The 26,996-nt window shown below is 41.3% G+C and overlaps 1 protein-coding gene across 5 annotated transcripts in view; it reads left to right on the forward strand.

The window, feature by feature from the left end:
• The window catches only part of ERBB4 (erb-b2 receptor tyrosine kinase 4), a 1,342,090-nt gene that overhangs the window by 621,740 nt on the left and 693,354 nt on the right, over nt 1-26,996 (forward strand). For all 5 annotated transcript variants that reach the window (XM_068245390.1, XM_068245391.1, XM_068245392.1 and 2 more), the window contains one exon: nt 20,297-20,483. In XM_068245390.1, the coding sequence (XP_068101491.1) occupies nt 20,297-20,483 (187 nt within the window). The remainder of the gene's footprint in view (nt 1-20,296; nt 20,484-26,996) is intronic.

Raw genomic sequence — 26,996 nt, forward strand, 5'->3', positions numbered from 1 at the left:
ATATATCATATAAACCACACACTGCACTCTGCAAAAGGAGAATTAATGGTGAGGGAATGAGGAATGAAGTCGGGCCCCCCTCCCTGTGTCCTCAATACATTGCCCTGCTATCCCTGGACTTCTTCTGCCCGTGTGTCACCCCCTTCCCATGATGACACCCGGAGCGCCCCGCCCCCTGCGCCCACCCCTAGAGACGCCACTGACCCCACCTACTCCTAATACTAACTCCCCTACCTATGCCTAACACTGACCCCTCCCCACCTACTCCTAACCCTAATCCCCTACCTATGCCTAACACTAAATCCCAGCAAAAATCAGAAATGTCACTCAACAGGCCCTTCAATTGCCTATGTTGTGTAGGATATATGTAGAAACAATTAGTGCAATACAGTACCTTCTCCTGAAGTACTGTCACACAAAGAACTCCAGGATGCAATGCTGTAGTGTCAGATCCCTGGTGCCAAAAAAACTGTGTTGCTTCAAGTAATCCTGAAATCCTGAGCAGGCATCTGCTTGTGCAACAGCAGTAACGGAGCTTCCGCTCATTCCACCTTGTTGTGATGCCCGCAAGGCTTCCTCTTTACGTGACTGCTGACTTCCTGTCTCCAGCTCCCTTGCGCACCACATCGCGTCTCTCCTCGCAAACCAGCGAAGGGCCAAGATAAAGACCTTGTTTAACAAGCCATCATGGGCGCTAGTCTAGAGAGGCGCTGGGCTCCTGAATAGTCCTGTACTAGATTTTGCCCCAGTTATTGCCTGATGACGCGGGATTGAACTTGCGAAATGTGTTGCACTGTGGAGTACTTGAATAAAATGTATTGTTAACCAACAATCAACAAAATGTGTGCCTACTGATTGGGGAGGTAAGTCCACCCACTACCTCCTCTTTTCAATGGTTTTTAACATATTTTATCCTGGACATTTCTGATTTGTTGTTGCACTGAGGTAGACCACACTTTTTACATTACTCTCACTTTGGGCCACAGGACCGGCCCCTATCTCTGGCAGCACCACTGGTCAATTTTGTGCTACTCCGCTCTGTACACCCTTTATCACTAAAACATCCCAACCTTCGCCTTTTTGGCTATAAGCTGGAGTCAGCCGTAAATATATAACCCCAGAACTAGTTTCCAGGATTAATTTACAAATACTGCACATAGACCATACATTAACTGCTTCGGTACCAGCAGCCTCTGCCCCCTTAAGGACCAGAGGCTGCTGGTACACTAAAACGCAGCATACCGATGAATCGCCGCAAAAATCCGCCGGTCACGCCGTTCTGTCCCCGCCGCAGGCTGCTCTCTCTGCCGTCTCTATGACGGCAGAGCGCCATGCGCCGGTCAGGAGCCGCTTTTAATGGCTCCTGACCCTGTCACTCAATGTTAGCCAATGGGATTGGCTTACAGTAATGACAGGGCAAGGAGCCAATGAAAATGGCTCCTGCCTGGCTCACAGTGCTCTGCCGTCATAGAGGCGGCAGGGCAGCACATTGCGGCGGGTAGAAAGCGGCGAGAGCATCAGTAACGGGCAGGGACGCGCGGTGAAAGGGAGGTAGATCTTACGTCTGGTCAGAACCGCAGCGCCACCTGCCCGACGTAGATTTGTACTGCATCGGCCCGTAATTGGTTAAAAACTATAAACTTTAATACAATCTGTGTATACATACCTTCCAACTTATGGTAATTAATGGGAATAAACTGTATAGTCAATTAAACACATTTCTCAGTAGAAAAACACATATTTACACAGATCTGTACATCAGTCCTGAAAGAGAAAACATTAAGGAAGAAAGAGTGACAGTGGAATTAGGTTCCCAAAGAGGGACTATCCCTAAAAAAAAAAGGGACAATTGGGATCTGTGGTCTATATATCAAATGTCATACTTTTTAGCAAAAAAGAAAAAACTCCTTGGACACACATTAGTGCTGTGTTACCTCACTGATCACATTACAGGCATTTAGTCCAAATATACGTAATGCAACATCAACACAACTGTCTGACATGTTTCACTATAATTCCACCGCTTTCTCAGAGGCTTATGATGAGTTGCATCATTTATAATAGCACAAATTCTCAAACATATCAATTAATATGGAGCACAAAACACTGTCAAGGACAGCTGCAGTGTCAGAGAGGTGTAATCAGGGGAGGGAAACAGTTTGTTAACCTGTCAACAGCCACAAACGAGTTATCTCACTTTAACTACCTGCGGACCGAGCGAGTACGAATCTACGTCGGGCAGGGGGCGCTGCAGTCCTGACCGGACGTAAGCTCTACGTCCCATTGACCGCGCGCCCCAGCCCGTCCGCGTCGCTCGGTCCGCTCTGCCCCCGCCGCAATCAGCTGCCCTGCCGCCTCTATGGCGGCAGAGCACTTTGAGCAGTGCAGGAGCCGTTTTCATTGGCTCCTGGCCCTGTCATTCATGTAAGCCGTTCCCATTGGCTTACATGAAGTGACAGGGTCAGGAGCCAATGAAAGCGGCTCCTGACCGGCGCACAGTGCTCTGCCGTCATAGCGACGGCAGAGAGAGCAGCCTGCGGCGGGGACAGAGCGGCGTGTATGGCTGGAGCGACGGTAACTTGCGGCGATTCGTCGGGAAGCGGCGGTTTGCTTTACCAGCACCCTCTGGTCCTTAAGGGGGCAGAGGGTGCTGGTCCAGAAAGGGTTAAAGAGGAACTCCAGCCTAAACAAACATACTGTCATTAAGTTACATTAGTTATGTTAATTAAAATAGATAGGTATTATAATCTCTTACCCACACTGTTTTAAAAGAACAGGCAAATGTTTGATTTCATGATGGCAGCCATCTTTTTGGTTGACAGGAGGTGACAGGGAGCATGAGACACAGTTCCAACTGTCCTGTGTCCTGAGCACCTCTCCCAGTTGCTAGGCAATGTGAATAACAACATAGGAAATCCCATTATGCTCTGCACAGCATCAGGGAAAAAAAGCCTGGGCTTTTTTTCTTTGATGGGTGGAGCTTAGCTAAAAAATGCCGCAAAAAATGATGCTTTTGAGAAAAACAAAGTTCTGATGCTGTGAAACTGTTAAAGAAACACCAAGCCTTTTCAGTTCTGCTGATTAGATTTTTAGTCTGGAGGTTCACTTTAAGATGATGCACTGCTTGTTTCTTCAGTCGGCAGAACTTGTGCTGTAAATGTTTGTCTTGCTTTGATCTCTCTCTCCAAACACAAAACATAGAAACTGAAAGCAGAAGCCCTCTTTTATTGCCTCATGCCGCCCCCAAGTGACAAGTTGCTATAAATACACATTACAGCAGTCCTAATTAGAAGCTAGGAAATCTAACAAAGAAAATATAAAAAAATGTGCTCATATAAATTGGCCTGAAGCACTTGCGAGTCTCTAAATAAATTGGCTACCAAAGGGTTAATGATGATTACCACTATTCAAAGCACATATAGAGGTGATCATCAGTAGTAGAGGGAGGAGCCCTGATTGTTGTGCCACTGAAACTAAGTAAGTGTTGATTGTATTACTACAGTATAAAGGGATTCCTGGAAATTGTTTATAAACAATTAGGGTGTGCAGTCTATTAATCTTATGTCTCTGCCTGAGATTGCTACCCATGCCAAGTTGTACTTTACAAGTGGGTAAAATAATGGTCAACAATGCATTTCTATAATATAATATTAATAATAATGCATCACCTGTAGTACAACTGACACCTTTATACATACATGAAAAGGTAAATGGCACCTTTTGTTTTATGGATAGTGTTACAGCGCTTAGCATGCTACAGATAAATATGTCACTAGCCGGGAGCGTATATACTGAACATTTTTAGCCACCAGCACTATGACAGCCCAGGGCAACTCCAGATAATCCTACCATAGAGAGTATGCCTTTTATTCCCATCTTGACTACAAGGCCAGATATTATTTACATCTGTCAACGAGTTCTTGCTGTGCTGCTCTCAGTGTGTGTCTGCATTAAGCTTCAGCAACATGAGATAGAAACAAAACAACTATGATCAATTCAAAGAGCTAGTTCCCCAAAGCCTGGATTATCTGTGAGAGATTGATTGAGAAAACAGCCTCAAACACCATCCCAAGCCTTTCACCACAGAACCAGATGTTACTTTTCCTTGGATAACAGGATTGTTTGCAGCATCCCTACATGCATAAGAGTTCCAGCAAGAATTCACATCTTTTCTTATTGTGTCATATGTTGTTGTGGGATTCACCCGCTGCTACATTGTGAAAATTTGCCAATAAGGATAGGTGGACGGTGAACCCTTTGAGACAATGGTGTTAGATACCAAAGAGGTGTCATATGAATGGCAGTGAAGTGATGCTGTGTTTAGTACAAGCTACAAAGGAAATGCAGAGAATTTGCTATTCTTTTACATCCTTTGTTTCTGATACTCGCACACTATATTATAATATAGAATGCAACATTAACCTAGCGAGATGGAACCCTCAGCTCTTACCCTCACCTATCAGCACTCACTCTCACCAATCAGCTCTCGCCCTCACCAGACAGCACTCACCCTCACCAATGTGTCTTTTGTACCCAATCAATAATTACAAACCCTTATTTTCCAAATTAACAGTAATAAACCTTCATGACAAACATAGAAAAAAAGCCTATTTAGTGTTTTATTTTGATAACTTGGGGGGGGGGGGGGGAGTAGGAGGGTTTAATTTATTTAATTTATATAGTGTAAAAATGTGTATTTTCTTACCACTAGAGTCCCCACAGACATTATTCTGTGTGCTCTGTGAGTTGAAAGCACACGGGCAGTGTTGTTACAGTAAATATCTTTGGCTTCTCATTGAATCCATGACCTTACCCTCACAGGCACTTTGATTGGCTCAGGGAACACGTGTTCCTGTTCACCAATGAAAGACTTGTCAGTCTCGGCAGGTATGCGCGGCATGCACGTGCACAATGTCGGCAGAGGGGAGCGACGTATTTAAACGTTCTTTTTGCCATTAACAGGGTCAAAAAAAGGACGCTGTGATACTAAGAGCGGTCCTGTCGTGGTTAAACCACAGTATTTTATACTTGTGTTGCAGGATGTTCTGATTGTACTGTGTGTTGAAGTACTTATTCTTCTATAGTTTCCATGGTTGTCTGTTTTGTATTATACAACCCACAGAAGATAGTGGTATAATAAAATTTTTAAAAAACAAATTATTGTAATTGCCTTCTCTTATACTGTATAATGCTTATATAATGGAAAGTCTGGTGATATAACACCGCATGCCTAGTAAAGTTGCATGGATGAGTCAGATGACATGTCAGAATTAAAATGGCATGAACCTTTTATTGAGAGCTGATGTTCTGGCTGGCAAAGCTTGCAGGTCATTGAATCTTAATGTTGGCAGAGCAATTTGCTTATTTTAACTGTAGTAAATCATAAACCTGATTTTACATAATAATGTAAACACGGCATCTAGATTTTTTCCAAATATGGTTATGCTTCATCTTATATATGGGCAACTAGTAAGATGTAAGAAACCAGTGCTGTAAGCACAGTTTGGACGGAAGGAGTGATGGCATGTGAGATCACTTTTCTTCATTATCCTTTTGGTTGATCTGCTGGTTTCTTCATTATCTGGAAGCTTTTGGCCTAAATCTCTACCTTAATGATGTAGTTGTCTCACATCTATCTAAACTGTTAAGATTCTGCAAATAGAAGCACAGGGGAGGTGTTTCTTTGCTCTGGGGTGTTGAGGTTTTGCATTTTTCTTGCACATTTCAATGTGTTGTAAATTTGTTATGGTCTTGGTTTATAGGAAATCTATGAAATCAAAGCTGGTACAGCAACATAGGATTAAGTAACCACAAGTTTATTCAGCAGGGAATTGTCTTTACTGAGGAAAGGCAACCAAGACTAAACACACAGGTTGGCCATATACATATAAAGAAATTGCTGCATTTTAAGGTCGGTTGTGTGGCATACATGAAATAAAGGTACCTGGAAAAAGGGGATTGCTGCTAGTTAAATATTACTAAAGTTAGCGATATTGTACTAGTGAATTTAGATAGTAAAATATCGGTATTATTTAACAATATTTTACTATGGCTAACCCTACTCTCACACAGAACCCTGCCCTGGTGGTGCCTAACCCTAAGACTCCCCCTAATGGTGCCTAACACTAACCACCCCCCCTTGGTGGGACCTAACCCTAAGACTCCCCCTAATGGTGCCTAACCCTAAGACTCCCCATGGTGCCTAACCCATAGATCTCCCCCTTGGGGTGCTTAACCCTTAGGACCCTCCCTCGTTGCCCCAGGTAAGTGAAGATTTGCTTTTAATAGGTCTGCTCAGGGTCCTTTTAATAGAATTGCAAACATTCACACAAACATTCATGTTTATCTCTTATTATTATTAATTTTTTTAAAGATGAGATGGTGATAAGATGAAGGTAAGATCAGTTTTCAGCACACAAAAGGCTTTGGGTGAAGCTGGAAGCCTGTGTGACATGCTGTTGAGAGACACTTCCACAGTACACATGCGTTTGATGTGCTTGTCAAACTTTTCCAACCCGAGTTAGCATGAGTCATCACATAGGGAGCTAAAAGCTCCATGGCCCATTGATTCTGTTTTTGTCATTGTAGAGTGCGATGACAGGGACAAACTCATTCGGTCATAGTGCTCCTTTATCATTTCAGAACCAAAACCCTTGAGGAATGATTAATGTCTTCCTGACTCTCTGACTTCCTTTTTGACAATGCCCATCATTTAAACATTTGCATGAACACAAAAATATCCGTCTCTCGCTCTTCCATTGCGAAGGCCGTTACAAAGCAACGGAAGGGCTTTGTAAGAGTGGATCAGTGTTGAAAGACATTAATTAAATAATAGTTATAAAATATAATGCTGCATTTCCTCATCATAAACTGATAGCTTGAGCTAGAGGTGGAAACTGATACAATTCAAAACAGTATCCTTACTGATCACAATCAACCTCTCTTTTCATTTATAAAGCATTACACTTCTCTCAGTTACTGCAACCAGGGCAGCCCACGTTTAGGGCCTGGGCACACTGATGTGTTGTGTTGCTGATTTCAGCAACACATGTATTTGTGCGATACACAAGGACATCAGACTATACATAGACAGCCCACTTTGGGCTTAATTCACTAAGACAAATAGCATGCCTTATCAGAGTTAGCATGCCTTATCACAGTTAGCACACCTTATCAGAGTTAACACACCTTATTAGGGTAGTATAGCGAGCGCTACGAACTTATGCCTGCTAATTGGCAATGACGAAAGTTCCACTTGTCCTGCCCTGAGCCCCTGTGGGTTCAATCACTTTAAAGGACATTATCCCCGCACTTTGATTGGCCCAATAGGCTGCTTGTCACTTGACAGGAAACTTGACAGGCAGCCTATTGGGCCAATCAAAGTGTGGGGATAAGGTCCTTTAAAGTGATTGGACACGCAGGGGCTCAGGGCAGGACGAGTGGAGCTCTCGTCATTGCTAATTAGCAGGCATACGTTTCTAGCGCTCGCTATGCTACTCTGATAAGGTGTGTTAACTCTGATAAAGTGTGTTAACCCTGATAAGCATGCTATTTGTCTTAGTGAATCAAGCCCTAACTGCGCTGTGAATAAAGGTCCATAAGACACCCCTGCACTATAGATGCAAAAGGTTTAGTTTTGTGTTTTTTTCCCCTGATTTTTGCCCTCTAAACCTAGGTGTGTGTTATATACCGAGGAACCTTATATTCCAAAAAATAAAAAAAACGCAGCAGGCAAAGTGGGATTTCGCATAATAGACAGCATACAGATAGCATAGCAGTCAGTCACCTTCAGTGGAAATGCCAAATAGGACTGAAATTTAGATACTAATACTGGGGTGGGGGCAATGAACACAGTATAACACAACTGCTTGTTTGGACTTGTATAGTAAGTAAATAAGTACTAAAGCAGCATGCATTCACTCCTAGGAATGTCAGCTCTCTATGTTGTTTGTACAATACAGCTATGAGTGTCCTTCATGACCCTCCCCCCCACTTCCACCAAGGACATCACCTCCTCCTTTCTCCTGGGGAAGAGCTCCTTGTCCATGGGTTTGCACAAGGACTTTGGGGGGAGGGGCTTTGCTTCTTCTCTCTTCCTTAGCTTCCCACGTCATGGACCATTCAGGCTGGTGTAGCTCTGAATCCTGGCTATACCAGCCTGCATGGGTGACAAGGGCATAGAGAGGCTTGAGAGGGGTGAGCCTATGCTGTCATTTTTCTTAAAATGTATACAATGTGTATACGGAACCTGATATATATTAAAGTTTACTGCTGCAAAATGTAATTTTACTGAAATTAACACCCCCTGCCCCCTTTTTTAATAAATTTTCTCAAAAACTACAAGGTCTTTTTTTGATTTTTTTTAGTTACCAAAGAATCCAATTTCGCATTTTCTCACAATTAGGAGTAACTGTGAAATTATGGATCATAATTATGGTTATGACCCAAATTATTTAGGAAATGAATTGCAAATTTGCCAGAAATGTTGATGCAAGATTAGGTTTATGCGAAATCCGAACACAACACTATTTCAGAGTCTAGCACCAAAGGTCAGAAACTGTATTCTCTTTGCTTTCACTTTGACTATAGATGTTCATATCTCTGTAGCTAATCTATTTTTGGCATGTCAGTTCTCTGAAGGTAGCTTCTGATTCCGTATTTTTTCATCATATGCTTAGTTCCTGCTATCCAGGTTTGTGACAAATTGCCGTTCAGGCTTTGGCGTGAGTAATAAATGATATTACAAGGCTGGTGATTTCCCTCACCTGCATCTTAGAATCGTCTATATCAGAAAGGTCAAGTTGGGTTTTGAAGGCAATAATGGAACATGAATAGAAATCAGGTCAGCTTAGTAAAATCAGGAGTTAGTGAGCCAGGCTAGAGATCAGAACTAGGCAATTACACAAGAATGGGATACAGGTTACAGACAAGTACAAGAGCAAAAGCAAGGACATAAGCAGAAGAATGGTCCTATATCTCACTTATGGCTGCAGATCTATCTCCAGAGTCCAGAGCAATCACTGCAGCTTGGGATCATAGTTTAGAATAGGCGCTGCTGGTACACGGATGTCTCATCCAGAGTATGCATTTTCGGCAACACTGATGCCAAATTCAGTGTGAGGCATTTTGCATTTTAGCTTTAATACTTAAAAGGACCACTATCATGAAAAGTTGTTAAACTTAACATCTACATGTATGCATACATATAAGATGTGCATTTGTCCCAAAGTAAAATGCACTTTAAATTACTTTTTCCCTATGTCTCCATCACATAGATCAGATCTGAAAATTTTGGACTAATCTATCTCCTCATGGGTGATTCTCAGTATTTCCTTTATTCTTTATAAAAGCTGGAAATGATCTATATAAAGATGCCAGATGGCCTCCCAACTTGCTTACACACTATTTTGGCAGTTGGCATGAGCAACTGACATTGAAGTAAGTGCATTTGAAAATAAGAAAAACTCTAAGAATCCGCCCATCAGGAGATGAACTAGTCCAAAACCTTTCAGAACTGTCCTATTTGAAATGACAGCAACATGATCTTCCCACCAAGTTCATCCAGTCTTCTCCCCCTCGTCTTCATTACTGTTGACAACATGTCCATCTGCCCTGTCCCTCAAACCCGCTGCCTGGGTTCACCTTTGATTTGAAATGACAGCAACATGATCTTCCCACCAAGTTCATCCAGTCTTCTCCCCATCGTCTTCATTACTGTTGACAACATGTCCATCTGCCCTGTCCCTCAAACCCGCTGCCTGGGTTCACCTTTGATTCAGCATAAACCTTTTCCTTCCACATCCAGAACATCTTCAGGTCGTGGTCCATGCTTTGGTCATCTCTGTCTGGACTACTGCAATGCCCTCCTTTCTGGACTTCCCGACGCCAGACAATTTGTTGCAATTAGTTGCAGAGTTCAGAGTCTTCAGCTGCCCCTCACTGCAAGTCCCTTCCCTGGCTCCCTGTTTCCTTCAGAATAACATTTAAATTTCTCTGCCTGTCACACAAATCCATCCACCAAACCTCCCCTTCATACATCTCCAATCTCTTCCAGAGATACTTCATGACATGCTCTCTCTACTTCTCTAAAACTCTATGGATGCCACCCCTCACATCACTTGCTTACTTGAGAGGCTCCAGGATTTCTCCAGAGCAGCCCCTTCTCTAGGGATCTTCTTCCCTCCACTCATTAGGCTCACCTCCACCTACAACTCATTGAAGCAGGCCTCAAAGACCCATTTGTTTACTATAGCCTACCTGTCTTCATAGCTTTAATCCCCCATTGTACTGCCTCCCCTCCCCCCCCAAGTATGTCCAAAGTCCTCCACTCCTTAGTTTGTAAGCCTATTTGACTGGGCCCTCTTCCCCTCTTGCTCTTCTCGCCCAGTGATTTATCTCCTATATTTAGACCTAACTTGCAATCTGCACACAATTGTTTATTGTTATACTGTTTTATACCATTGTTTAACGCTGTTATCCGAAGACATAACAACTAAATTTGTTTAGTTGATACCATTAAGTACTAACTGTACAAGATTCCTCTGCAAGCTTTCAACACTTTAAGTTTCTTCTTCAGGCATGTTTCAGAGCTGGTTCTGATCCAGCTCTGAAACATGCCTGAAGAAGAAACTTAAAGTTTTGAAAGCTTGCAAAGGAATCTTGTACAGTTAGCCATTAAAGGTATCACCTAAACAACTTTTGTTGTTATGTCTTTGGATTCTCTCCATGACTTATACCGGACCGCACGCAACGAATGCTGTTATGTCCAGGTGTTATATTGTCCGGTGTTGTATTGTCTCCCCTATCTACTGTACAGTGCTGCGCAATATGGTAGTGCTTTATAAAATAAAGTATTTTATTAATAATAACATAGTAAAAAGGTAATTTATAGTGCAGTTAACTTTGGGAGAAATGTTCTTCCTATACAGTATGTATGTGTGCAAATGTATTCCAAGTCTTACAACTTTCGTGATAGCGGTCCTTTTAAGGCCTATTCACACTTGCATAGCTTGGCAGTGCCTTGCAGCATGTGTTGCTATGTGCTGTATTGCCAACCCCTTTATACGTGTTGCAAGAATTCAGGGTCACACTAAAATGGTAGCGCAGAAGTCTTATCGTCTGCACTGTATTGCAATGATGTGGTTTGAATGAGCAACAGGAAAAAAGGAAACACATTGACCTGGCATTTGGACCCTTTGTAAAAGGAAACTCAACTAAGGTATAATACTATTGAATTGTGAATAGTCCTAAATAATGCAGTGGCAACCTTTGAAATGCATTGAGTTATTGTGAGCCAGACAAACAGTAGAGATTTATAGACTCTTTTATCCTTTTCACTAAGGCCGCGCACAAAGAAATGATGTTATACAAGGTAGTGAAACCAGTGGGAATCAGATTTTCCTTACAGTAGTTGCACTAAGACAGAGATGATTTCTGATTGGGTGGGATTGGTTATTGGCCTTTTTTATGGTTTCATTCTACCAGCATTTTAATAAGCAGATCTTTTGTGATCATCATAATTAAAGGACATTGAAGTGAAAATAAACGTATAAAATAAACTGTTGTATCTATCTTCCTTCTCTTAAAAATGACTTTTTAAAATAGTTCACAGTTTTATTTTATTTTTAAATCTACTTTTTAAGTTTTAACAGTTTTATTGTTTTTGCTCAATGACACATTAATTGAAGTATGCCACAGCTAAAATCTATGAACTATTGACCCTTTTTAATCTCTTTCCTGCCTTCAGAAGCCATTTTCTGCTAGGAAAGTGTTTTATAGTTGGAATTTCTTATCCGTGAGGGTCACACTGTAGTCACTTCCTGTCTGAGTCAAGACTGAGTCAGCCACTTGCATACCTGATATTTAACTCTTTCAGACAAAGAAAGAGAAAAGTAACACAGCATAGTTTTTTGTGTGCTAGGCACTGTACATACCCATGTCTATCTCATCATGTCACATGTCACCTCGGGTATCATTTAAGATCAGAGCGGTTTGTACTACTGATTTATATTCAACTAGGCCTAAGGCCTGTTTAAAAACGGGCGCTCGGCTCTTGCCGCATAAGCCACACACGCAGCCGCGCACGCACGCCGCCATTCGCACACGCCCGTCCTCCTCCTGTCTCAACGGCTACACATTCGCAGTAGTCAAAACACACAGACACAGGGACAGGAGGATGACGCAGGGACACATGGGGTTTTATTATATTTAACTACTTGATGCACGCCGTGCAGTACATTCACGGCCATGCAAAGTTCACAGGATGCACCAGGGCCGTGAATGCACATTTGCTGCATCGTGCTGCCGACGCTCACTCCCGTTTGCCCGTGCATCGCTGTTACCGCTGCTTGGAGGGGAGGTTAATGAATGGGACCGCCATTCCAATTCATAAATCTAAGTCCCCGATTCAATGAATACCGGCATCTACGAGACGCCGGCATTCATTGTATCTTCTTGTTGTTACACTGCCAGGCATTACTTCCGATTCCCGTGCTTATGTACGTGAATCGGAAATAAAGACTGAGGACATCTTGTGGCCAAATAGTGAATTACACCAAAATTCATTTTTATTTTATAAAAAACCCTACACTGACTTTTATAATTAACTATTTCCCTCCCCCACCCTCCCATAGTACCCAAACTTTTTTTTTTATTTGGTGGAAAAAAACAATTACATAAAAAAAATATAAGTAGTTACCTTAGGGACTGAACTTTTTAAAAATGTATGTCAAGGTGCTATATTACTATTAATTTTTAATTTATGGGCTTGTAATTAGTGATGGACGCAAAACTGAAAAAATGCACCTTTATTTCCAAATAAAATATTGGCGCCATACATTGTACTAGGGACATTTTTTAAACGTTGCAATAACCGGGACAAACAAGCAAATAAAATGTGGGGCTTTTATCCACAGTAGAATGTTTTATTTTAACACTATAATGGCCAAAAACTGAGAAATAATGCATTTTTTCAATTTTTTTCTTATTGTACAACAAGTTAAATAATCGTACTCGATGCCAAGCCGCTGCAGTTAAAGCTAACAAAATTTTGGGATGCATTAAAAGGGAAATAAAAACTCGAGATGCTAGCATAATATTGCCCCTGTTTAACTCTCTAGTAAGGCCACATCTAGAATATGGAATTCAGTTCTGGGCACCACATTACAGGAAAGATATTGCAGTTTTAGAGCAGGTGCAGAGACTAGCAATAAAATTGATACGTGGGATGGAAGGTCTCACATACCAAGAAAGGTTAGATAAACTGTGTTTATTTAGTCTAGAGAAAAGACGCCTTAGAGGGGATCTAATTAACATGTATAAATAGTACATCAGAGGGCAATATAAAAGCTTGGTGGATGAGCTTTTTGTCCCTAGGCCTTCTCAAAGGACTAGAGGACATGATCTATGCATGGAGGAAAAACGTTTTAGCCATTTATTTAGAACATTTTTTTTACTTCTTTACAGTAAGAGAGATTAACCACTTCACCACTGAGGGGGTTTACCCCCTGACCACCAGAGCAATTTTCACCTTTCAGCGCTCCTTCCATTCCTTCGTCTATAACTTTATCATTACTTATCACAATTAAACGATCTATATCTTTTTTTTTCCACCACCAATTAGGCTTTCTTTAGGTGGGACATTATGCCAAGAATTATTTTATTCTAAATGTGTTTTAATGGGAAAATAGGAAAAATGTGGGAAAAAAATAAATTATTTTTCAGTTTTCGGCCATTATAGTTTTTAAATAATGCATGCTACTGTAATTAAAACCCATGAAATGTATTTGCCCTTTTGTCCCGGTTATAAAACCATTTAAATTATGTCCCTATCACAATGTTTGGCGCCAATATTTTATTTGGAAATAAAGGTGCATTTTTTTCAGTTTTGCGTCCATCCCTAATTACAAGCCCATAGTTTATAAAGTAACAGTGTTGTACCCTCCTGACATAAATATTTAAAAAGTTCAGCCCCTAAGGTAACTATTTATGTATTTTTTTATTGTACATGTTTTAATTTTTTTTTTATTACAAAAAAAAATAAAAAATTGGGAGTGTGGGAGGTAATGAGCTAATTTTTTTGTGTAAAAGTAATTTATTTGTATGTGAAAAATGTGTAGGGTGTAGTTTTACTATTTGGCCACAAGATGGCCACAGTAACTTTTTGCTTTAATGCGACCTCCAAGCGTCCTTCCGGAAGCTTGGAGGAAGTACTTGGAGGCTGGGTAAGTTTGTATCGTTTCACATGGATCGCGCTGCCCATCGGAGAGCAGCGGATCATTGCGGGGCTAAGATCAATGAATGGGAATGGATTTTCCCGTTCATTGATCTCCGGGCGAGCGGGCGGCAGGCGTGTTTACTAGCGGCGGGCGGCGTGTTTACGAGCGGGAGCGCGGGCAGCGGCGGGAGTGCGCAAAGTACGGATTTCTCCGTCCCTGGGGGTTAAAGGATGGAAAAAGGGACGGAGAAATCTTTACGGGCGGGGGTAAAGTGGTTAAGATGTGGAATGCATTGCCACAGGAAGTAGTTATGGCAAACTCTATACCTGCATTTAAAGGGGGCTTAGATGCTTTCCTTACGTTGAAAGACATCCATGGCTACAATTACTAGGTAATGCCTAATGATGTTGATCCAGGGATTTTATCTGATTGCCATCTGGAGTCGGGAAGGAATTTTTTTCCCTTTTGGGGCTAATTGGACCATGCCTTGTAAGGGTTTTTCACCTTCCTCTGGATCAACAGGGATATGCAAGGGAGTAGGCTGGTGTTGGTGTTGTACTTGGTTCTCTCGTTGAACTCGATGGAAGTATGTATTTTTTCAACCCAAATAACTATGTAACTATATGTAACTATGTAACTATTCATGTTAAAATGCATTTAGGATAAAATAATTCTTAGCATACTGTACCTCCCAAAGAAAGCCTAATTGGTGGCGAGAAAAACAAGATATAGATCATTATGCTGTGATTAGTAGTAATTAACTTATTGGCGAAAGAAAGGGAGGAGCGCTGACAGGTGAAATTTGCTCTGGTCCACAAGGGGAAAAATCCCTCAGTGGTCAAGTAGTTAAAATATTTTTTTTTTAACCTGAAACAGACATAAAGGTCATTCAGTCATCCATCAATGATATAATCTTGGTTGTACAATCTTACCAATTTTTTGTAGTAAAAGGGTAATCTGCGAGAATTTACTTTGAATGGATTTTTAGGTTGTCATTCATACTGTATTATGTAAAAATGGTACGATTGTACAATGAAAATTGTGTCTTTAATGGGCACCTTTACGGTGCCCATTAATGGTACAATTCTTTAGTAAATGTGATCTTTTGATGCGATTTTAATGATTCTTACTAATCAGAAGGCAATTATCGATTGTTCACATTTACTGAACAATTATTTCTTCAAATTCGCTCAGAAAATCCAACTTTTGGATTGATTTTTATCCTATTTAGCAATCAACCAAATAGGATTGGATTGGTTTCCTTACTGATTGCCTTCATAAAAAAGCACATTTTCTATACAATTTGATCGTAAAAATTGCATCAAAAGATCCCATTTGGTGAAAAAATTGTACCGTTAATGGGCACCTTTAGACTCACTAAACTGTTCTCCAATCACTGACAATGGCTTCATGTGTTGCTTAAAACGTATCTCTGGTGTACATGAAATCCTTAGTTACGCTAATGAGCACAAGTTATAATTACCCGGCACACCATCTGTGTGATAATTTTCCTGAGTCCCAAATCAGCCAAGTTTCAGTGCCCAGCTCCATCCTCTCTTTAAATATGGGAGCGGCCTTTCTCTATTTGATATATAGTAAGGCCGAAGTCTTTCTGGGCAAGGGGGTGAAGCTACGTCCAGAATGTTATCTGCATACAGAGGCTGGATCTGCCTATACAGCCCAGCCTCTGTTGCTATCCCAAACCCCACTAAGGTCCCCCTGCACTCTGCAATTCCTCATAAATCACAGCCATGCTGAGGCTGTGTTTACATCTGTAGTGTCAGTCTCAGCTGCTCCCCCGCCTCCTGCATAGCTCCATCCCTGCCCCTGTCCCTCCCCTCCAATCAGCAGGGAGGGAAGGAATGCAGGAGGGGACCGGAGTTCTGCAGGAGGCGGGGAGAGCAGCAGACTGACACTATAGAGATAAACACAGCCAGCTCTGACAAGCTGTTTGTCAGCAGCGTGGCTGTGATTTATGAGGGATTGCAGAGTGCAGGGGGACCTTAGGGGGGTTTGGGATAGCAACAGAGGCTGGGCTGTATAGGCAGATCCATCCTCTGTATGCAGATAATATTCTTCAAACCCACCTCGGGTTCTCTTTAAATGGAGTGCAGATTCCGTAGGTCACATTTGCATGACTTCCATGGCAGCTTTTATGTAGTCCATGGATATGAAATTCTCCAATAATGACAGCAGTCAAAACGCCAAGTGTTTGGAGTCTGGAATGATCTGGTTTACTATAAAAATTATCTTCTCTGTTTCTGGATTAGCCTGGGTGACTTCAAAAGCAGATCTGGGTGGAGTGACCTAAGTAACAATGATATTAACAACAATGAGTGTACGTTAGGCACTATGAAATCACTGAATCCTGCTGTGATCTCAATATATACTGAAACTACAAAGCAGTTTTTTTATGATACAATAAGAATAATACAATGTTAAAATTAGAATATAGTTATTTAATCAATGAAATAAAAAAAAAAATACATAAACATACCGATAGCTTTGTAAAATGCAGGTCTCTCCACCATGTTGTGCCGATGGGTCAATGATTTATGAATACAAAAATAAATGCAGATAAGAGCGAGGTTCTACACTAATCTGTAATTTTCTCTTGAGGACACATTGATTTCCTTTTGCACATATTATTTGTAATGGATGATAAATGACCCCCCACAACCCTCCTCCTTCCATTTAGCTGACAGCAAGCATCAGATGTTCCTTCCTCATGATAGAGAAAAAAAATTAGATTACACTAATATACACAATGAGACTGATTTTGAAGGCTTCACGCTGGGGGATATAAGTGGTAATGCAAACCTTGCTTGGATGTATTAAAATGTGTCTGCTGATAGGCGACCAAAGTTTGCAAAGTATGCCTGTGCCATACCGTACCATAGGTAAGCAGTGTTTTCCCCAGAATTTTTTTCTAGCTGGGTGGCATGAAAAAGTAGTCATGTGGACACGACGGGGGAAGGCAGTGCACCATTTTGTCCAGGTACAGCTGCATTGAAAATAATAATAATAAAATAAATTAGGTTGTGCAGAGCGAAGGTAATTTGTGCCCCTGAGGCGCCTGGGAAGTTTGGGCGCCACCACAAGCACCCTGTTAATAGCTACAACTTACGGCTTTATCTGGAAATGTAGGTGCCTGAGGCGGGGTCGCCTGCTATACAACCTGCAACTACAAACGGCGGCTATGTAGTGCTGAAGGAGTCACCTATATCGGTGGAGATTGCAGCAGGAAGGGGTGTGTTAGGCATCTGTTAAGGGGTCGGATAGGGTTAGCAATTGGTTGGGGGGGGGGGTCAGTTAGTGTTAGGCCATGGGTTGGGGCTAGTGTCAGTTAGTGTTAGGTATTGATAAATGCCTAGCCCCAAGTAAGAATAGGGTCAGGTCGAGTGATAGTAAAGTGGAAAAATAACTATTATTTTACTATCCTAATTATGTAGAGCCTAATAGTAGAATATATATATAATTTTACCGATATTCCACAGGTAGCTATCTAAGGGGCTCAAATTACTGTGGTGCCTTTTTTGCATGTGCATGTCCAGAATTTATCTGAATTACAGACTACTAGAGGTACATACCAAGATTTCAGTTGTGCACTGCTAATTTACTAATGCTTCCACATCCCATGTAGTAGTCCAATATCACCCACGAGAGAGTTGCAAACTCTTACCACCCAATAAAAGACTCTTTTTTTAATGGACAATAGAGATAGCCATTGAAATGCATTTCTTAAACATTTTTTTTTATTAAAACGTCACTAAGTATCACAAACAGTAAAAGAAAAAAGACAAATCACAGAACAGAGTGTTGCTATGTCTCATTATCTCAACAGAACATAAAACATACACCGGATTTCCCCAAATAACAGGTCAATACATGCAAACCGTTAATGGATACCAGGGATGAGCAGAAACTATGCCAGTGCGGATTTACGCATCGTAGTTCGCATCTACGCATCAGAGTTCAAAGGTGAAGTTTAAAAACTACGCTTACGAATTTACGCATAGCGAAGTACCGCTACGGGTAGCTTACGCCAACTATGCATAGTTAACATGTGTATTGCGTAGTGAACTACGAATGCGTTACTCGCGTCTAATTTCCCGTGTGCGATTTGCGATTGTATGCTTACAAATGTACGCATTGGAAAGTGGACTGTACGCCTAGAAGAGTTCCCATTATAAGCATTTAAAGAGGAATTAATGTGTAAAATTTTCTGCATACGGGCATAAGCATCCGCATACACTATGCTTCGCACTACGCGTAGTTGCGTATTTTAATGTGTAGTCTACGAAATGCATACAAAGTGAATATTTGATTTCGAAACCGTAGTTTGGCGAAGCATAATTGCGTAAAACTATGCGTAGTTCCAGCGTAGCGAAGTTGGCTGACTACGACCAACCCGGATGGATACAAATGAATAAGGCTCACAGAGGCAAGTCAGATAATTTATTTCCCCAAAAATAGCCCTACCCCGAAAATAAGCCTAGCTGTAATTTTGAGCATGCTTAAAATATAAACTCTAACCCAAAAGTAAGCTCTAGCGGCAGTTACCATACAGAGGAGGAAGACGCCAGGAAGTGGGGACACAGCAGTACAGTGCCAATTGGGCATCAGACCTGCAATCCCAGCACAGAGCAAGGTTATCAGCTGTGAGCCGGGATGACAGGGCAGGTGCCTGATCAGTATGGGACATTATGGCGCACGGCAGATCACTGTAGGAAGAGACCAGTAAGCAGGGGCACAGCAGTGCAGTGCCAATCAGGCACTGGCCCTGTCATCCCAGCACACTGCAAGGTTGTCAGCTGGTGCTGGGATGACAGGGCAGATGCCTGATCAGTACAGTAACATACCTTCAAATCCAGGAACAGCACAGTACACAGGAACATGAAATGTTCTGCAGAGAGTTACTTCCTGATAGAAATATAAGATATCCCCTGAAAATAAGCCCTAGTACATCTTTTGGAGCACAAATTGATATGACACTGTCTTCTTTTTGTGGAAAAATGGTACATACTCTAAAAATGTAAGTTTACAGTACAGGATCTTTATAACTAGTGACTGCATGCAAAGTTAATGTGTATGACACATGGAATTGGGCCAATCAGGTGCACTTCCTGTTACCAGACTCACCCCATCCATTTTTTTCATCTGTTGCTTGTTCTGTAAATATTCATGGCAGAAAATCTAGTGTGAACTAGTCCAAGCATCAGTCTTTCTCACGTACCTCTCCTATATATCAGTCTTTCTCACTTACCTCTCCTATATACCTCCACAATACTGGACTGTCTACATGGCCAGAACACAGACTTCTGGGCATATGTACAAAAGTATGTTAACACAATGCAATCTTACCATTCTTGCACTGAGTATGTAGCACTTGTTGTGCGAGCAGCACGACCCACGTTACCTAGTTACATCATTATTTTAAAACGTGGTACACTATTTACATGGTGCCCATTACTCATCAATATGTGAGGGCCACAAGTTAAGGTGTCTGTATGGGGATGGAAGCAGATATTCTAATAACATAACACTACACTGAAAAGACACACTACTGATGGTACTAGTGATATACCATGGCATAATTTCTACATTTAACCCTTTGGCAGCCAGTTTATTTAGAGGCTTGCAAGTGCTCCAGGCCAATTTATTTTTCAAGCACACTTTTTTATTGTGTCTTTCTTACATTTCCTGACTTCTAATTAGTTCTGCTGTAATGTATATGTATGCCCACTTGTCACTGGTGATAGACAACAACAGAGGACTTCTGCTTTCAGTTTCTATATTTTCTGGTAGAGTAGTAGAGAGAGATCAAAGCATTCCAAGAATTTACAGCACGACCAGTTCTGCTGACTGAGCTCAAAAGCAGTGCACTTATCTCAGCCGAGATAACTCTGTTGAAGCTGCTAATGGCATAGTATTCAATTTTATCCTGACTTTTTTTTATAGAACATTATTGATGTATTTATTCACAAAGTTGGGTCTAGAAGTACTAAGTGGGATGGATAATAGGAATGGGGAGAAGAACAAACAGTTAACTCACAATTCTGTCTTTCTTTTTTTTTCAGTCCATTCGGGAAGTGACAGGATATGTCCTTGTGGCTCTTAACCAGTTTGAGTATCTCCCTCTGGAAAACCTGCGAATCATTCGTGGAACCAAACTGTATGAGGACCGTTATGCGCTGGTCATTTTCCTGAATTACCAGAAGGATGGCAAGCAAGGACTGCGGGAGCTTGGACTGAGAAATTTGACAGGTAAAAACTTATGGACTTAATAATTATGGTACTGGAGAAATTAGTTGGCGCCTTTCTATAAGAAAAGAAGAATCCACTTTATTAGAAATAACTGAAGACTGACAAATTGACATACGTGATTATTTATTTAACACAAATTAGACATTGCTTTACAGTTTGGATTTAGCAGAATGTTTTAAATAACAATGCAATTGAGAATGGCTTGGGCAAAAATGATGGAATGCTTAACCTTATATTTGGTTGTCCAAGTTTAAGAGACAAGAGGTGGTTCCTGTATCCCTCAGTGAGATTTCTGCAACTTTCATTAGTTAATGTCGCCCCCTCTTCTTAAAGGAAATCTGAGATGGTAAATAGTGCAGCATTTATACTTACATGGGGCTGTCCTCCAGCTCCATGTGGACCATAGGGTCCTTCTCTGTCCTTGCTGGCCTCTTTGTTGTCCCTTGGTCAGCTCTGGTAAATTGGCCAGTCGTGCTCTTCTGCACATGTGCGGCCCACCTGGGTGCACGTCCCCATACCTGTGCAGTACTACTGAAGTCCCAGGTAAGTATAAATGCTGCGCTATATAATCTTTCAGGTACACTTTAATCAATATGCTCCCAGGGGCTTGATTTACAAAACGGTGCTAACTTTAGCACTGGCCCTTAGCACGTCTAAACTCAGTTGAAATGTGAGAAGTAGTGATCGTGCGCAAAGTACCGCTCGCAAAGTTTTGCGCGCGCACTGCACAGAGCGCAGGGCGCTCCGCGTGAAGTGCCCACTAAAGCCTATGGGACTTAGCGCACGCATAGGACTTTGCTCGCGCAAAACTTTGCACGCAGTACTTAGCGCGCGATCTGATTGAGAAAACTGGTGCTAACCTACTTAGCACCCTAGTTAGCATGCCTTAAGACTTTAGACGTGCTAAGTAGGTTAGCACCGCTTTGTAAATCAAGCCCTATATGTGTTATGTTTGAAGGGTACCCTCTCCAGGCATCAGCTTTCATGTATTAGGCATGCAAATTCAAGCTTTCATGTCCATGGAAAATGTCATAAATGATTAGTAGTAGGCAAATTATGGATCTTAGTAAGCCACTTTGCACTAGTCCAAATTTTAGTTGTTAGCCATCCTTGGTTCCTTTTTTTGCTTTGCATTATTGTTCATTGTCTTGTTGATGGATCCATATCCTGCAGCTGAGGCAGAGCTTCCTGATACCTGACAGTATATGTCACAGCAAAATGTCTTCATAGTCTTGAAATGTCATTATTCCCAACACCGACACAATACACCTTGCCAGGTGCAGCAAAGCAGCCGCAAAACATAACTAAGCCTCCTCCATGTTGCACAGTAGGTTTGGTGTGGATGTAGAGGTGATGTGACTTACCAAAAAGCTCCAGTTCTGTCTCACCTGTCCAAAACATTCTCCCAGAAGCACTGTGGCTTGTCAATATGCCTTTTAGTGAATTGCATTCTGGTGTTTGTTTTGTTTTTGTTTTTCAACACCATAGTTCTCTTGAGTATTTTTTTTCTATTGAGCCCACTGTCAGTCCAAAAGTGATGGATGCTTTAAATAGACATTGATGGACCTTGACTTTGGGGTTTGGTTTTTATCTCTTTGGAAGAACTCCTTGGCTTTTTGTCTACTAGTCTCACTAGCCTTCTCCCCATTTTATGTTTGAGTTTGCAATTATGGCTGCTTTCAAGGTGGTTGGCTAAAGTCTCATGATCCTAAAACGTCATAATATTATTTGCAACTGTTGCCCTAGAAACATCAAGCAACAGTTATGTTGTCTTTGCATTTAACATGTTTGCCTAAGATTTCCTTTCTGACCTCCTTGGACAACGCTCTCCTTTGCTTTCTCTGGTCAATGTTTAGCATGGGAAACAGAATGAGCCTTAATTTACTAAACATTGGTAAAGTTGCCATACTCAGCATGTCCATGACAAATTTACATTTTCTTATGCTGACTATGTAGCCTGTTGCATACACAACATGGCCCACAAAATGTACACCATGCGTGCATTGCTAATATAATGCACATTATAAACTGGTGATTTTCCCATGCATCCAATTTTACCCTAGTTTAGTAAATATACTCCTTTATTTCTTTTTAACACTTGCTCTGCTTGTCAGTATAGAGGAATGGGGACAGTGTCTACATGTTATAAGTCATAGTGTGGCCCCAGTCACATGTCCGTAGTGCCAGTGAGCTCCCAGTGTGGCCCCAGGTACCTGTTTCTTTCTGTGCTTTGCTGCTGTTTTGTGATTGTTCCACTCTGCTTGACATCTTGTTGCAGAAACTGCTGGAATAACACCTTACAGAATTCACCATAACGACTTTAGCAGGAGAACAGCTTACATGTTGCACCTGCACAAGCTGACAAAGCAGCATGTCAGCTTGCGTTACTTCAGTACATTTTGTCTGAGCATTAGATCATTTTGACAAGACACTACAGTACTTAAGTACTAGTACTCCCAATGCAATGCAAAATTCAGCACTGCGTACATTGGTCAGATATTAATAGATGCTTAAAAGATACAAGAGATGATGTGATGTGATGAGATAGATGTGTATGTACAGTATCAAGCATACAAATAACTACCCTGGGTTCCTTTTTTTCTTTCTCTGCCTTAAAGATTTAATATTTAGGTATGCAAGTAACAGTTTCTGTCCAGGTCGGACTATAGCGTTACCCTCACTGATACGGAATTACAGCCATAAAACTCACCTGGCAGAATACAACTTCTGAGAGCAGGAAAGAGATAAAAAGGACCAATAGTTCATAGATTTTCGCTCAATGAATGTGTCATTGAGCAGAGACAATGAAACATTAAAAACGTGAAAAAAAGGAGATATAAATACAAAATACATTTGTAGGCTATCTAAAAAAGTCATTCTTAGGAGAAGCAGGAAGTGCTCTCATCAGTTTATTTTCACGTCATGTTAAAGTGTACTGGAGACGGGGAAAAAAGAGGACTTTTACTTACCTTGGGCTTCTTTCAGCTTCCCATAGTCTTTTAGGTCCCTCTTTGTCCTCCTGTTTTGTGCTGCGCATGTGTTGCCCTGGCGGCGCGCCTCTCATTTATTGCGCTCCCTCTAAACATGTTAAGTTTGTATAGACTTGTAACCGCTCATGCGCAGAATGCTCCTGGCCAGGTAAGCGCAATCAAGGAGGCACGTTGCTGGGAAAGTGCATGCGCAGTAGCCAGGTTGCAGACTTTAATTTGGCTGACAGCAGCAAAACAGAGGGGACTTTGAGGGACCTGATTTACTTTCCTGGAGGTTTTTCCAGTCCCCTGTAGTCTTTTTGTTCCACTATCTCATCTTGAACTGAAGGGATTTGGCTTTTATTACCAACAAGAGAATATCACTATAAGTCATTCCTAGGCAGGGGAGCCTTCAAAAGAACTCAGTGGGCTATATAGATTTGTTCTTCAACTCTAGTATTGACAGATGAGCGGCCACAATAGACTCAACATGGATATTTGATATTCTGAAAATTGACTGATACCCAAAGCATTTCATCTAATAATGCTCAGTGGGACATGATGATTTGACAATCAGTATACAGCCATGTAGCTTCCTATGGCTCCAAAGGATTTTATTGGATAACCTGTACCAAGACATTTCACAGTATTAACTGCTAACGTTCCATTCTAGTACAGCTACCTGGCATGAGCCATGGGACACAAAAACTGTTTGAGTCAGATACACAGAAGATTTAGCAAGTTACATTTTGACATTTAAAGCAAGCTCTACCACTGCGCTGATCTGTGGGTCTGCTAAATGTAGGATGGATGAGTGGTGACAAGGGAGCGCAGGACGGGGGCTCCTGGTGACAAAGGCAAGGAAGAATTCTGGTCTCACTGCACTCGAGTGTAGGGATCGGATAACAAGTTCAGTAGTTCAGGATTTGTCTCTATGGGAGCTTAAAAACATTTCAAAAAACTTCCATCATGTACTTGAGACAGTAAAAAGTTTCAATGGTACACTGTTACATTTTAACTTTGAAATAGATATATTAGTATATTAGTAGTATATTAGTATTAGTAGATATATACTATTGAATTCCAGTTAGTGGTGATCGTAATGTGCTAATAACAATTTTGCGTCATTTTCATAATTATGATACTAATGGAAAAATCATACACATGAAACAATACGTGAAATTCTGTAAAATTTCAATCATATACACATTTTTGTAATTATGATCATTTTCATAATTACGACAGTTATTAAAATTTTTTGGAACTTTGAGTATTTTTCGGAACTCATTTTCACGTAAAATATAAAATTACGGTATTGTGTTACCCATAGTTTGTGTACTTTTCTTGTTTTACAAGAGGTTGTGAAATAACGAGTTACACAAAATGAAACACAAAGTTAGGATTTAATAGGAAATTACGACACAATAATTATGAATTAGGAAATTATGAATGACCAATTTTCTGATAATTACGAATTGCAATTTTGTGTCGTAATTGCAAATTTCGGGTCCTAATTATGAAAAACATTAAATTTTGTCTCATCACTAATTCCATTAAAGTCCTATTTAAAACTATAGATATCATTGTTTATCTTATCAGTTTTATTTTCACTTTTGGCTTGGCTTGAAACGCTATCCAAAGTGGGGGAAAGATTAGATTTAGTTGCCTGCGGCTTCTTACAGCCCCTAGCAGTATAACAGGCCCCTAGCAGTTTTTCAGATGTCCTCTAGGGTGCCCCTGGGCTCTCCGAATTATCTCTGAAAGATCTCCAACCACAGCTGTGGTCATGGCTACTACACATGTGGGGGCCAGTCTGTGTGCCTCTCTCCATTGCCCTCCCATGGCCGGTCTTGTTCTGCATTTATCCAATTTAAGTCTTTGTGAAATGCACAAGTACAGAATGCTCTAGTCCATGGGAGCATGAGTGAGGCACACAGACAGGCACGCGCATGCACAGTAGCTGCAACCACATCGGTGGTCGGGGATCTTTAAGAAGGGTTGGCGGCCCTCTGGAGGGAATCCAAACTACAGTGAGGGACCTGATAGACTACTAGGGGGTGGAAGAAGCCCCAGGTATTTAAATCTTTCACCCCAACCCCCACCCCTTTCACCTTGATATTGTTAAATCATGACTTGTGTTCAGTTAAGATATGTAGCAAGCCTTTGGGTATGTGGCTCTGTCCATTATCAGGGCCTCAATATTTAAATTTCATTCGATATTAAATCTTTATCTAGATGACCATAGGAGACTGAGCTTAGTGTCTGTCACAGAGAGGCAAGGGGACCCTAAGCCTTCAATTGTCTGGTGACTTTAATAGAGATCTTAGGATCAGTGTCAGTTTGTTTACAACCCATCACAGGTCATCGAGGGAAATACAGACAAGACCGGAATCCTAAACAGCACACTGAATGTGAGCTTCACAAGTCGATTCTCTGCGTTCTGCCTGCAGCACCATATTACCACGCTATACACATTGTAAAACAAGCTATAACAGTGCTTGAGACTAACAATTACATTACTGTAGGGCTGAGTTTGACGCAAGAATACGGAAGCACCATTCACATACTTTTACAGTAATCTCTATAGTGTTTGATCATCATGGAAGCATCCTTCTGTATCTCCTTGCTTTAGATTAATCATGTTAAGCTAGTTACTTTGGCTTCCAACATCAGACTTTTACATGCATATATATATATATATATATATATATATATATATATATATATATATATATATATATATATATATATATATATATATATACAGTGGTGTGCAAAACTATTTGCCCCCTCCCTGATTTCTTATTCTTTTGCATGTTTGTCACACTTAAAGAGTAACTGTTAGCCCCCAAAGTGAAATTTAAATCTGTACAGCAATGTTTTATTTAGTATTAAAGTGATCAAAAAAGCCAATGCGTTCTGCAAAAATCAATATAATTTTGCTACTATGTAGCCTTTTGCCCACGCTAACGACGCAAAGCCGCATATCAGATACTGATGACGAGCATGCAGAGCATGCCTATGTTTGCCCTCTCCCCCTCTCCCCCCCAGGACCAGGTGCCGATCTATTTGCACCACAAACAGCTGACCGCTCTGACACGGAGACAGAGCGGCAGCACTTCCAGCCGGAGCACCGCAGAGCAGCCGCCGCCGAGTCACATGTGAGAGAATCACATGTGAGAGATGCACGGCGGCGGCTGCTCTGCGGTGCTCCGGCTGGAAGTGCTGCCGCTCTGTCTCCGTGTCAGAGCGGTCAGCTGTTTGTGGTGCAAATAGATCGGCACCTGGTCCTGGGGGGGAGAGGGGGAGAGGGCAAACATAGGCATGCTCTGCATGCTCGTCATCAGTATCTGATATGCGGCTTTGCGTCGTTAGCGTGGGCAAAAGGCTACATAGTAGCAAAATTATATTGATTTTTGCAGAACGCATTGGCTTTTTTGATCACTTTAATACTAAATAAAACATTGCTGTACAGATTTAAATTTCACTTTGGGGGCTAACAGTTACTCTTTAAATGTTTCTGCTCATCAAAAAACCGTTAACT

Source organism: Hyperolius riggenbachi, chromosome 7 (genome assembly GCF_040937935.1).
Source record: "Hyperolius riggenbachi isolate aHypRig1 chromosome 7, aHypRig1.pri, whole genome shotgun sequence".
Lineage (NCBI taxonomy): Eukaryota > Metazoa > Chordata > Amphibia > Anura > Hyperoliidae > Hyperolius > Hyperolius riggenbachi.